Below are 13226 nucleotides of genomic sequence, written 5' to 3'. Positions count from 1 at the left end.
CCTTCTTTCCTACAATATGTAAAGATAATCTGCTCTCTGATCCTACCGGCGAGGTTGGATGCCAACCCTCTCCGGATGCCTGCATAGTGAGAAGGGTTTATATCCTCAGAGCCCTCCTTGGCTTTATTATTTTGATACTGCTCAGTCTGGCAAATATGATTTCTTGTAGCTTTGCCTATAGAAAGTCAACATAAGCAAAACTTTCAGTTATTAAATAAATTACCGTCAGTGTAACCCTCTATTTTCTCTTCACATCTGAATTCTGTGTGGAAACATAATGGGTTACTATGAAGTTTAGAGAGGATAATTACAAGTGCAGATAACATTGAATTAAATACTACCATGCTTGCCCTGCACTGTTTATCTTTGGTGGCCTCACAGCCTGAGTGTCTGGTGTCCCCTTCTACCTTAGACACTTTGCTAACTGGATTTCTGCTTCTTTCTTTTGGTTCTAACATATTCTTCTCTTTGACCTCTGCATAGCTTTCTCTGTTTTTTCCTTTACTTTCACTCAGCCCTTTATCCTATTATGTGGGGCAGGCCAGCTCTCTCCATCACTGCAACCAAAGTCAACTTCTTTCTATTGTCACAGTTTACTGTGGTCTGCTGCAGCCTGACCCACCCTTTCCAAGAGCAAGCAGTTGGCAAACTCATCTCAAATGTTTGTTTTCTGCATTTTTTTTGGCCATTAGAACAATATTGCAAAGTCAAAGAGTTTGTAAGTCTCCCCTGTGTTTTGCCATTCACTAATAGTTTCCGAAGTAGGGACAGATGGGGTGAATTAATAGCTAAAATTAGAGATTAGTGTGTTTGGTTCAGGATTTATGTTCATATGTTGGAAGAGAAAACTGTAAGTAATTAAATTCCAAGGAGGATATATTTAAACAAATAGCATGAATAATAAATAGGTTTTATTTTGCTTAGGAAGTCTACATTTACCAAATACATAATGCTTATCCAACATAATTTCAGTTTACAAAAACTAAACTTACTTTAACTTGAGTCTTCGGGCTTCTAAAATAATGAGTTTATTCTGGGCTTTCTTCTTCCTGCGTTTGGGATCAGTCCCCACTTTCTTTAGAATCACCTGACTTGGCTTAATCAACAAAAACAGTGATGGCCAAATACATTCTGAGGAAGTAGGTGCTTCATTAGTTTAACTATTCCTTTTCTATATTTTAAGCAGCAATACAGATTGGTTTGTCTTTATTTCAACCTTATGAACTGTTTGCATGTTTATTTATTTTAAATGAATGATAATAAATTAATAAATACTTGACATTGACCAGTCCAGCCTGAACAGGTAACATGCCCAGATATATTTATATGTATGTATGTCTCTATCTATCTATCTATCTATCTATCTATCTATCTATCTATCTATCTATCTATCTAAAGCCAGGGTCTCACTGTGTAGTTTTGGTCGGCCTGGAATTCACCATATAGATAGACCTATAGACCAGGCTAGCCTTGAACTCATAGAAATCTACCTGCATCTGCCTGCTGAGTGCTGGTATTAAAGGCTCTCACCACCACACCTTGCCTTTTCCTGATCCTCTATTTGTCAGTTTTAAAAGTAGTTCAACAAAAAAAAAAAAAAAAAAAGTAGTTCAACTAGCAAGAAAATTTCTTAGATTTACTTCATTGGTCATTGTTTTGATATTTTTTCTTTGTTTCTGGAGAATGGATTTCTTGAACTGATGGAGGAAGGTCATTGGCTAATAAAGGAACTGCCTTGGTCCATTTTATTGGTTAGAAGATAGGTGGGAGGTGTAAACAGAACAGAACGCTGGGAGGAAGAGGAAGTGAGGTCAGACTCAGCAGCTCTCCTCTCGGGAGCAGACGCCTCCGAGAGACGCCATGCTCAGCTCTCAGGATGAAGCTCCCACCCAGGATGGACATAGGCTAGAATCTCCCCGGTAAGCGCACCTTGGGGTGCTACACACAGATGATTAGAATGGGCTAAATTAATATGTGAGAATTAGCCTAGAAGAGAATGGGCCAAGCAGTAATTAAATGAATACAGTTAGTGTGTTGTTATTTCGGGCAGGCGGCCGGGGGAGCTGAGAACGCAGCCCCGCCGCCCTTATTACTACATTGAACAGGAGATTTCTGGTGAATAGTTTTCTTTCAACACTTGAAACATGTTATATCTTTTGGCCTGTGGGGCTTCGAATGGTAAATTTGCTGACATTGGAGCATCTTTTTCCTTCCTCTCTCTCTTATTTCCTGTCTCTTGTAGCAAGGATGACTTTGAGTTCTTCCTGCCTCCACATCCTAGTCCAAACTTCTGAGATATAGGCTAGCATACACCCCATGCCAGAACTGCATTTATTATTGTTCTCTGGCTACTTTTAAAATTGTCTGTTGCTAATTTTCTGACGTTACAATGTGCCTTAGGTATTTCTTTTGATTACTCTGGTTAGGCTTCTTAAATCTGTGTTTGTTTCTTGACAAATCTCACAAGTTTTGAGGTATTATCTATTCAAGTGTTTTGCTCAATGTCATTTTTTCTTTATCTTGTATGAATGTTAAATATTTTGTAATAGTAGTAAACATCTTTTTATTTAGTTTTTTGGTTCATGCAAACATTTATTGAGCAGCTAAAGGATATAAAGGCATTAAAACATGGTCAGAGATGAGGCATAAGCCCAAGTGTAGAAAGCAGTAAAGTACTCTGGTCCACAAGAGTTGAAAGAAAAATGCTTTAGGAAAATAAGAGAATGTTTCCAGCGTGCAAGGGGGAATGGTCGGCCAATCAGGAAAGGGGACTGAGAATAGACTGGAAGTCTCCAGTCTGGATTATTGACGATACTCAATATGAACTGTATTTGTTTCTTCTTTTTCTCTTTGGGCTTAATTCACCAGTAGTGCCTCGGACTCTTTGATACCCCTTTTCTGTATTTGCTTGCATTTTCACCCTAATGTCTTCTCTAGAACTAGATCTTTTAGGTGTTTTAGGAGCTTTTTCCTGTCTTTTTTTTTTTGTTGTTGTTGTTTTTTTGTTTCAGGACTCTTGACCTGTTAATCTCGGTGTTAATGTTTTAAGTCTTTTCCATTTTGGTTTGATTTTTGTGCATTTCTGTCTGGAATATCTCAGACAGATTTCTTCATGAACTTTTTCTTCAGCTTCCTCATCATCAAAATCATCCTCATCATCTTCATCAAGTTTTACATTTTTTTTTTCTGTGCAACCTGTTACCCCCTCCAGGAGCAGATCCCTTTCGAGACATACTTAAGAGTTTTACATCCCCCTTATCTTCGTCTTCAGTCTCTGCATCTTCTACAGCTACTAGGTGCTGTCCACTCCTGTGCACTTCAGCCTTAAGACCACAGGTGGTGTCATTTCAAAGCCCCCAAGGGAAACTGTTGGCTGTGGTGTCTCTTTAATTGGACCGCCTTCATAGTTTGTTGCTTTTGCCTCTAGGACGTGTGATTCATCTTTTGCACCTGCCCCTAAACTAACAGTTCTTTGTGATTACTGGTACTCATTCTCATTATTACCCACCTTAAAGTGATGATCTTTGCCAGCCTGTAGTCCACAACTGAAGAGGTTCTGAGGCCTAAGAGGGCTCCTGTCCACATCAACTGAGTCTTCTGTGCAGTGGAGGCATGCACTTCAGTGTGAGAGAGGTCAGATGGGGAGAACTGCCTATTGCTCCTCGGAACAGACATGCAGGACAGAGTCAGGCCAGGGAAGTAGTAAACTTCTTTAAGGATTGTTTATCTGTTTTTTCCCTTTGTTTTCCCTGGAAGAGTATTTTCTATAATTCTCTTGAAGTTTGCTAATTCTTTCTTCTTGCCATTTTATTCTTAAATTTACCCACTGAATTGTGTTTTTATCTCTATTATTTTTTCAGTCATAAAGTTTCCATTTTGCTTTTCATTGTCATTTGCCTTTGCTGGGACTTTATGATTTTTGCTTTGTTTGGAATTGGTAAGAAGAGAAAGTTTAGTTTTTGTAATCTGTCATCTTGGTGTCAGAATCTACCACACATCTTCCCTAAGAAATAAATCTGAGGTTGTTGTGGTTCTGGATATAGTGGGTTGTTTATGCTTGGAAACTGAACATGTGGGGTAATACCTAATGATACTCTGGGATTTTGACTTGGCTCCTCTGATACTGTAGGAGTGGGAAGGTTTTGTATCGTTACTGAGGCTCCTCATTTGGTCTCCAATGGCAATCAAGGGATGGAGCTACATTATTGCTCAATGATTGTGTGTTCACAAGATCTCTGTAAGCATCCACTGATACCCCTTTCACCCAGAAACATGAAAATGTCTTGTTCCTGTTCCCTCTTTCACCTTCATGTTGATGGCGAGTGACAATCCTGACTCTCTGCTAGGTTTACTCAGTGGCGAAGGATGAGATATTTACTTAAGACTAAACGAAGGTAGAAGTTTACATTCTACCTGTTATCCACAGACACTGCCAGAAAAGTTGTTGGAAGTCTAAATCTTCTATTGGCCTCCTCTAGTACTACCCTAGTGAGTGGCTTGAGGTGCTTCGTTCCAGCCTGGTGACGGTGACTCACACATGGCTGTTGTTGCGTGGTTGGGTGTAGGTTTATTCTTTATCAGTGGTGTGTGACGTGTGACTGACGCAAAGCCGGGGTGGAGAGTTGTTACAGTAGTTAAAGTACTTGCTGAGCAAGCATGAGAATGTAAATTCAGTCCCCATTGCTTGTCTAAAATCCAGTGCTCAGAGTCAGGAGGTGGGGAAATACCAGAGGTTTGCTGGCTAGCTTATTCAAAATGGCAAGCTGTAAGTTTAGTGAGAGATCTTTCCTTACCCACAAAGGCAAACTCACCTGTACACTCATGTGCCTAGTCATAAATATATGAACATATACACAAACATATAACACATAAGAACACTCACAACCAACACACGTGTAGATAAACACACAACACAAACGAATATGTAACATACACATGAACACATATGCAAACATACAACAAACATATAACAAGCACCCAGTGTGCATGCACATGCACATACATTTCCACAATGCAACATACATGGGAACAAACATAACGCACACATACATACATAAACACACATATAACATGCACATGTAAACATACAATACACATATAAACACAATATGTTTACAACACACATAAACATATGCAAACCTGCAGCACATATGTACAGACACAGTTCATGTATACAAACATAACAACTCATGAATGTAGACTAACGTACAACACACTTAATTCAGATTTGTGTGCACACATACAAGAAAGAGGCCTGCGTTTCTGAGCCCTCCCTCTGCTTTCCTTGCTGCAGGTCTGCTGTTGTATTCCTCTTGCCTGTACCTGTTGGTGCCAGCAGTCACTGCCTTTTCAGACCCAAGCCTGGGGTATGAAAACCAAAGAATGCAACACAGAAGCCAAGAATGGGCTGTCCCTTGTGCTCCAGAGTCTCACGGTGGTTTATTCTGCTCCTTGTTCTTCTAAGTTATCTTATGTTGGTGTGCATTAAATGCCCAGTTCTGGAAGGAAAAGGAACAAATAAAATCTGCTCTGTAATCCTGAATGTAGAAATTCCACCAAATAAAATTTGTCACTACTGTTTGGCATTTCCTTGGCCAAATTAAAAAAAAAAAACAATGACTCTATTCTAAATGATGCTCTAATTACTGTAATCTAATTTTTATAGCATAGGTTGTGAGGCATAAAAATCTGCTGTAAAATTGTCTAAAACATATATACATAAAAATGTTTATGCCAAAAACAAATTTTAACAGTGAAAATTCTTTTGAAGGTAATAGCTAGAATTTCTATCGAACATTATAATTTATTTATATTTTAGTTTCTCAATAATTATGTGTATTTAAGAAGTATTGTTTAAGTCCTCATAAGTCTATTATTATCATCAGTTGTAAATATATATTCTTTTATTAAGATAATAAAATATTGGATGCTTCTAAGAATGAGTTATTCATTAATTTTAAATTTTTTATTAGATTTTCAAAAAATACCAATCCAAGTTTCCATTCCCTCCCCTCCTCCCATTCCCTCCACACACGTCCCACCCCATCCCCATCCAATCCTCAGGGAGGGTAAGGCACATTGCTTTGGGGAAGGTACAAGGCTCTCCTTACTATATCTAGGCTAAGCAAGGTATCCATCCAAAGAGAATAGGTTTCCAAAACACCAGTACATGCACTAGGGATAAATCCCAGTGTCATTGCCTGTGGCCCCTCAGTCTGCCCCAGCCATACAACTGTCAGCCACATTCAGAGGGACAAATTTGGTCCTTTGCTTGTTCCTTCCCAGTCCAGCTGTGGTTGGTGAGCTCCCATTAGCTCAGGTAAGCTGTTTCAGTTAGTGTCTCCATCAAGGTCTTGACCTCTTTGCTCATATTCTCATTCCTCCCACTCTTCAGCTGGCCTTTGGGAGCTCAGTCCAGTGCTCCGATGTGGGTCTCTGCCTCTGTTTCCATCAGTTGCTGGATGAAGGTTCTATGGTAATATTTAAGATATTCATCAGCTTGACTACAGCCTAAGTCAAGATTGGGCCCCCTCTATTGCTTAGGATCTTAGCTGGGGTCATCCTTGTGGATCCTGGGATTTCTCTAGAGCCAGGTTTCTGCTAACCCTATAATGGCTTTCTCAATCAAAATAACTCTTTCCTTGCTCTCATCTCTGTTTTTCATTCATCTCAACTATCCCATTTTTTTAAGTTCTCCTCAACCCTCCCCTTCACCCCTTCTCTTCCCCTTCCACCCTCCCTTCTCCCCACACCCACACACACTGCCAATTTTGTCAGGTGATCTTGTCTGTTTCCTTCTAATGTTTTCTGTAGGGCTGGGTTTGTGGATATGTATTGTTTAAATCTTTTTTTTTTTTTTGTCATGGAATGTCTTTTTTTCCTCCATCGATGGTGATTGAAAGTTTTGCTGGATATAATAGGCTGGGCTTACATCCGGGTCTCTTAGTGTCTGCAGCACATCTATCCAGGACCTTCTGGATTGAGAAGTGGGGTGTAATTCTAACAGGTTTACCTTTATATGTTACTTGTCCTTTTTCCTTTGCAGCTCTTCATATTCTTTAGGATAATTTCCCCCATCGAGTTTTCCTTCCCAGATATGACCACTGTTAACACCACACTTGGCTTTAGTCTACATTTAATTTTACCTCAGGCTGTTCCTCCTCACTTTCTCCCACTCCTTCCCTCAAGTCTCTCTTCCTGTGCCCCTGTAAGGTCCTTTTCCTTACCCAGCCATCAAATGAGCGAATGTATTATTTCTCCCAGTGACACATCTATATGCCTAAATGTCATTCTTCCAAAATGACTGCTTGCTATTTTTAGTCCATGTCCTCAGTCAGGGTGTCAAATCCTTTTTCCAGCTCTATTTGGTATTCTCCTTTGTCTACCTGAGTAGCACCCGTAATCCATTACTCTCTAGCTGTTCTCTTCTAGATCTTCCCTCTCAGTACGTGGTACTAGTCTGTGTTCACTGAAAGTTTAAGGTCTTCATTGATCCCCGCCTTCTTCTCTGTCCATGTCTGATTATTTAAAAGTCTAGTAGTTTTTATCTTCTGAGTATACCCAATCTTTTTTGTTTCTACCAGTCATATTCTCTCATCACATTCCTAATCTAATAATGCAGGCTTTTCTAAACGGACTCACTACTTTGTGGGCATACCCTTGTGTGTGTGTACACATGTGAGTATATGTTCAGATATTCATTTGTGGGAGCAAATGTACATGTATGTGTATGTGTGTAGAAACCAGAAAACAACTTCAGATGTCATTCTTCGGGCACAATACACCTCATTTTTGATACTGGGTCTCTCATTTGCCTGGAGTTCACCAAACAGGCTACGTGTGGGCCCCAAGGACCCACCCGTCTCTGTCTCCCCAGCTTTGAGATTACATCATGCGCTGCTGTGCCAGCTCTTTATATGAGCTCTCAGGAGCAAACTCAGCTTCTCATGCTTGACAAAGTAGGTACTTTACTGACTGAGCCATTGACCAAGCTCCTGAACTCTCAACTTCATTGTTCCAGAATTAATTTCTCACTATATTCAGAGAGTCATTTCAGAATAACAGTGTGGTCTTATCATATGGCTCATAACGCTGGAAAATTTTAATTGCTCTTAAGTTAAATATCTAAGTCCTTACTATGGCTTTGTACAGTACCTACCTAAAATATTTATTGAAGGAGTAATATCATTGCAGCACTTGCTGTTAAGATAGTACTGCTATGTGCACTTTTCTGTTGGATATACCTGTCGAAGTTGAGTTGCTGGTCTATTTGAATATTATCTACCAAATATCAAGGTACTCAGTGGACAGATGGTGTAGTGCTTTTTAGTCATCAAGAGAAAAGAGCAGAGTCTTGTCTAGGAAGATCAGTAATGATTTATTAAGTGAGTAATTCTGTCTCTTAACTGAAAAGAGGCAGTTATAATCTAGAGAGTCAGCTACTAGTTAAGGAGTGTTTTCCAGTTTTATGCTAAGCAACTTTCAGCTGAAAAGTAGCAAGTGATTCAACATTTTTATATGCATAACATGTATAATTTATTCCTACACATCACAGACATTTGTTTTATTGATAATATATAATAGGTCGGATAAGAAAGGAGATAATTTGAAAGAAGATGAGCATGTAAGTTCTAATTATAATATAGTATGAATTTTAATCTTCATAGGAATAAAGGATTCAGTTCTTATATGCCCCACTGTAATAAATTCCATAGTCTGAGGGATTTGATTAAACCAGAAATATATTTCTCAGCATTCTGAGGGTAGGGAAAAGCAGGATGAAGGGATAGTCAGCATCTGGTGAAGGCTTGCTTTTTGTTGTTTGTTTGTTTTTTGCTTTTTTAAAAATGATTTATTTATTTTTACTGTCTGTGCATTGTTATTTTGCGAGGGTGTCAGATCCCCTGGAGGTAGAGTTACCAGCAGTTGTAAGCTGCCATGTAGGTGCTGGGAAGTGAACCCAGGTCCTCTGGATGAACCACCAGTGCTCTTAACCCCTGAGCCATCTCTCCAGCCCCAAAGGCTTGCTTTTCGGTTCACAGATAGCATCCAATTGCTGTGATCTTATATGGAGAAGGAATGGGGGAGCTTCAGCATGGGACTCCAGGGGTGACAGAGGCATTCAGGTCGTAGTGTGGCTGATATTGGAAAAAACTGCAACGTAAGCAAATGGTGCTTTTAGAGACATGTTTTTCTGTTTCTCCTTTGCCCTATGACATTGGGAAGGAGGAGCTTGTATCTTTTGTGCATATGAAGGGGGCATGGATTAGCAGGAGGGCATCAGCCCCTAAAAGAGAGGGTCCAGTGGGAGTCAGTTTAATAATCCACAAGTTTAGAAGTTCAGCGGGCTTAGGTAAGCTAATTAACCTCTGCGAGACGTAGTTTCCTCATCTATAGGAAACACTAATCCACATTTTGCCTGTGAATTAAATTGCCTGTGATCATTTATTTTACTATTTATTTATGTGTTCACTTCTGTATTTACTATTTGCATTGGCACTAAGATACTTTATTTCTGACCTGAATAGTTCATTTGCATACCATAAAGATAACAAGGAATTCAGGCATATTAATGACTATTAAACCGTTTCAAATAGTTATTGGGCTATAAAATGAGCCATAGCTTGTTGTAGGGCACTGTGTGGGTCAATGGAGTCTGAAAGAGTTAGTAAGCAGCTTTTTATTAAAACTTATGTACTCAGAGGGAACACAGACACCTAGATTTTCATAAGGCATTTTACAAATGCCCACTTTGACTCTAGTCTGTTTCGTTTTGCAACTAAACTACTTTATGTTTATTTTTGTCTTACGATTAATTTTGTCCCAGTCATTTCAAGGTTGCCTAAGCAAAGCACTGACTTAATTGCTGTGTGTTACTTCTTGTTCTAGGAAACGGACCTCACCATGACCGTTGCTGTACATATAATGAAAACAACTTGGTGGATGGTGTTTACTGTCTCCCAGTAGGACATTGGATTGAGGCCACCGGGCACACCAACGAAATCAAGCACACAACAGACTTCTATTTTAATATCGCAGGCCACCAAGCCATGCATTATTCAAGGTAAAAATAGTGCCATGTTTATAAACTTCAAAGTAGGACGAGAGGTAGTGTTAGGACAATGGAAATATTTACTTAGTTCAAAACTGCAGTGCTTCAGCCAGATAAATTACAGTGTGTCAGTACATGAGCTCTTTTGTTCTCCGTGTGAAAGATTGCTATAGAATTCTTTATTTCATGTCTGTGCAGCTATCAGCATATTTAGACAGAATAGTGGTTAACCGATCTACTGATTCAATGGCTTGAATACAAAGATTGCTCTAATATACCCCAGGTCACTTTGTATCCTTTATATTACTTTATACAGGAGGGAGACAAATGTTTGTGGTCTCCTTATATAAATTTTCTCAAATATAACATATAAATAGATTGTTATTTGCTTATCATTCATTAATTTTTATGTGTTTGTTCACTGAAATACTGTAATAGCAATGCATACCCGTAACAACAATGCAGCCATCAAAGAGGCTGGTCAATGGCTCATTACATTTTCCTTCATTGTCACTCATCAGGTGATTATATTAAACCACTCTGTGAAATTTTAAATACTATGCATATCCTTTATTTGTTAATATATTTATTTTCTTCTGTTGCAAGTGTGAATTTTAACCATCATTTGTTCCTGTCCCTTACTCTAATCTCTATCACACAGATTTAAAACATTCTGCTTTTTACCTTCATCAAAATTGTATTCTGTGATCTATCAGTTCTTGCCTATGCTTTGTCATTTTCTACGTTATGAGAGCATATTAGGTTTTGGGCCTTTATTTTTTCCAAATCTGCTTCCTGTGATTCACTGTAATTATTTTTGCATTTTAACACATATATAGAACCTATATTTAACATAGCAAATATGTCTTTCATATTTTAATTGCTTATAATGTAAAATCAATCTTCAAATCTTATATATTGTTTACTTTTGAATATGCAATGCTTATACCAATAGACAGGAGGCATCAGTGTGTTCTTTTAAAAAATTTTCAAAGTTATACTTTATGTGTATGAGTGTTTAGCTTGCATGTGTACATGGGTACTGCATGTGTGCACATGCCTGAGGAGGCCAGAAGAGAGAATTGCATTCCTGGACTGGAGTTACAGACAGTCGTGAGTTGCCACGTGGGTGCTGAGAACAAAACTGGGGTCTACTGGAAGAGCATCCAGTTTTCTTAACCATGGGGCCATCTCTCCAGTTTATTTCAGTGTGTTCTTCATAAGTGTATTGCTTTTGATAAGAGCTCTTGAGAGAAAGGAACTAGGCAAAGATGGCAAATTCTTCAAAATGTGAGAATATATTCTTTTTAAACATTGTAGCATTAATTTTAATTGTTCAAACTTAATAAAAACTTGGAGTCAGATATTAGCGAGCAAAAACTGAGAAATTAGAGAAGCAGTACAGCCAGCCACTAGAGACCTTTTATCTCTACCAATGCTTAGATGGAAGGGGCAATCCTGTCCTCAGACTGTCTCCACTGATTGCTCCTCAGATTGAGGGTTTCCTTAGATTCCATGTGAACTCCTGTCTCCTCCCACCTGATATTCTTGTCTCCACTCAGCCACATCACTCCTGTTTCCACCTCCCTAGTGCTGGGGTTAAAAGCGAGGGATCCCAAGTGCTAGGATCACCTTTTGTGTGTGCTCTGTTCCTCTTTTAGACGGGATCAATTTCTTGTAGCCAAGGGTAGCCTTGAAGTAGCAGAGATCCCTCTGCCTCTGTCTCCCAAATCCTGGGATTAAGGGTGTGTGCCACCACTGCCTGGCCTCCAGTGGTTTAGCTCTGTACTCTGATCTTCAGGCAAGCTTTATTTGTTAAAACACAAACAAAATATCACCAGGAAACATACCAAATCCTTCCAGATTCACATGTCCATACATCATAGACATCAGGGAAAGCAGGCAGCGCAGCGAGGGTGAGAAGCAGCGTGCGTTGTGCTGTTCTAAGCCCTCGTGAGGATGTGTTTGTGGGTCATCTCTCATCTGTCCTGAACAAAACTCCCTAAGCCCTCCAAAGGGCCATGCCCTGGGCTTGAGAGACTACCTCACCACCCTTACTGCCTTTGATGGCTGTCACTAAAGAGGCTTCCTAGGTGCACCTTGCAGCCATTCGATTCACATTCCATTCTTATATCCCATAGCCATCACCTGTTGGTTTTATTGCTTTCTATTTTGGAAACTTTCTCAGTATTTTTCCCCCCAAATAAAAGATATAATATTTGTTCTTAATTTGGGGAATTTTAATCTTACTGTGACTTTTGTTTGTTCTAGTTTATGAATAGATGTATTCATGAATCTTTTTTACAGTACTTACAATACTGTAAAAAGTTCTTCTTCCAAGATGATCTTGTTCCCCACCAGTTAATTTTTCTTTTTATTTAAATATTTCTCTTTCATAGTTTAAAAATGGCTAATGATTCTTACTTGCTCATTTTTATTACATGAAACTCGGTTGGTTATCACGTGTAGTTGATATGAGCTTCTACAACGATTGGCTTTTGTATCTGAGAGTGTTGGCCGAATGCCTGACATGAGCAGGATTTGTTTCTCTCCACCCAAGTGTGTCTCTTATTCTTTGAGTCTTCACTCTTCTGAGATTATCACCATTCTTCAGCTCCACAGACAGTAACCAAACTGTACATGAGGTGGGGAGAAATGATGGTTCATGTATTCAACGTTAGATGAAACGTAGAATTTATTTTCCTTAAGGCAACTTGGGTTTACACCCAAATCTATCTTACTGAATTCTTAGGTGATTAATCTGCCGTTACACGTCATAACCTGTAAAAATGCATTTATAGTTTGTATTATCCTCCAGTGTTTTTCATTGTTAAGTGTCAAAACCAAACTAAGTTGAATATTGGGTGTGATTGTTTTTGTTTTTCAAATCTGGGGCTTGTGAGATGGCTCATTGGGTAAAGGCATCTGCTGCCAATCCTAGCAACTTATGTTTAATTCCCAGGACCCACATGTGGAAGGAAAAAACCAGATCCTGAAAATTCTGACCTTTCTACATGGGTTCCAATGGGTACTACGTGTGTAATGTGCATGTGCTTGTGTGTGTACACACATATATGAATACACAAAAAAGAATAATTAACAAAATGTGAAGGCAAAGAAATATGTATTTAACTATCAGCATTCTATTTCCATATATATGTATGTATGTATATAT

The 13226-nt window shown here is 39.0% G+C and overlaps 1 protein-coding gene and 1 pseudogene across 1 annotated transcript in view; one reads left to right on the top strand and one right to left on the bottom strand.

Moving 5' to 3' along the window:
• Epm2a (EPM2A glucan phosphatase, laforin) overlaps positions 1-13226 on the top strand; it is a 115558-nt gene that overhangs the window by 35277 nt on the left and 67055 nt on the right. Inside the window, exon 2 of the mRNA XM_041680384.1 lies at positions 9889-10063. Within this exon, the coding sequence (XP_041536318.1) occupies positions 9889-10063 (175 nt within the window). The remainder of the gene's footprint in view (positions 1-9888; positions 10064-13226) is intronic.
• On the bottom strand, positions 2816-7407 carry LOC121466478 (annotated as a pseudogene).

This window comes from Microtus oregoni, unplaced genomic scaffold (genome assembly GCF_018167655.1).
Source record: "Microtus oregoni isolate MIOR12 unplaced genomic scaffold, Mior012 000033F_ref0000390, whole genome shotgun sequence".
Classification (NCBI taxonomy): Eukaryota; Metazoa; Chordata; class Mammalia; order Rodentia; family Cricetidae; genus Microtus; species Microtus oregoni.
The sequence above is the reverse complement of the archived record's forward strand: the minus strand, read 5'-3'. Positions and strand labels throughout refer to the sequence as shown.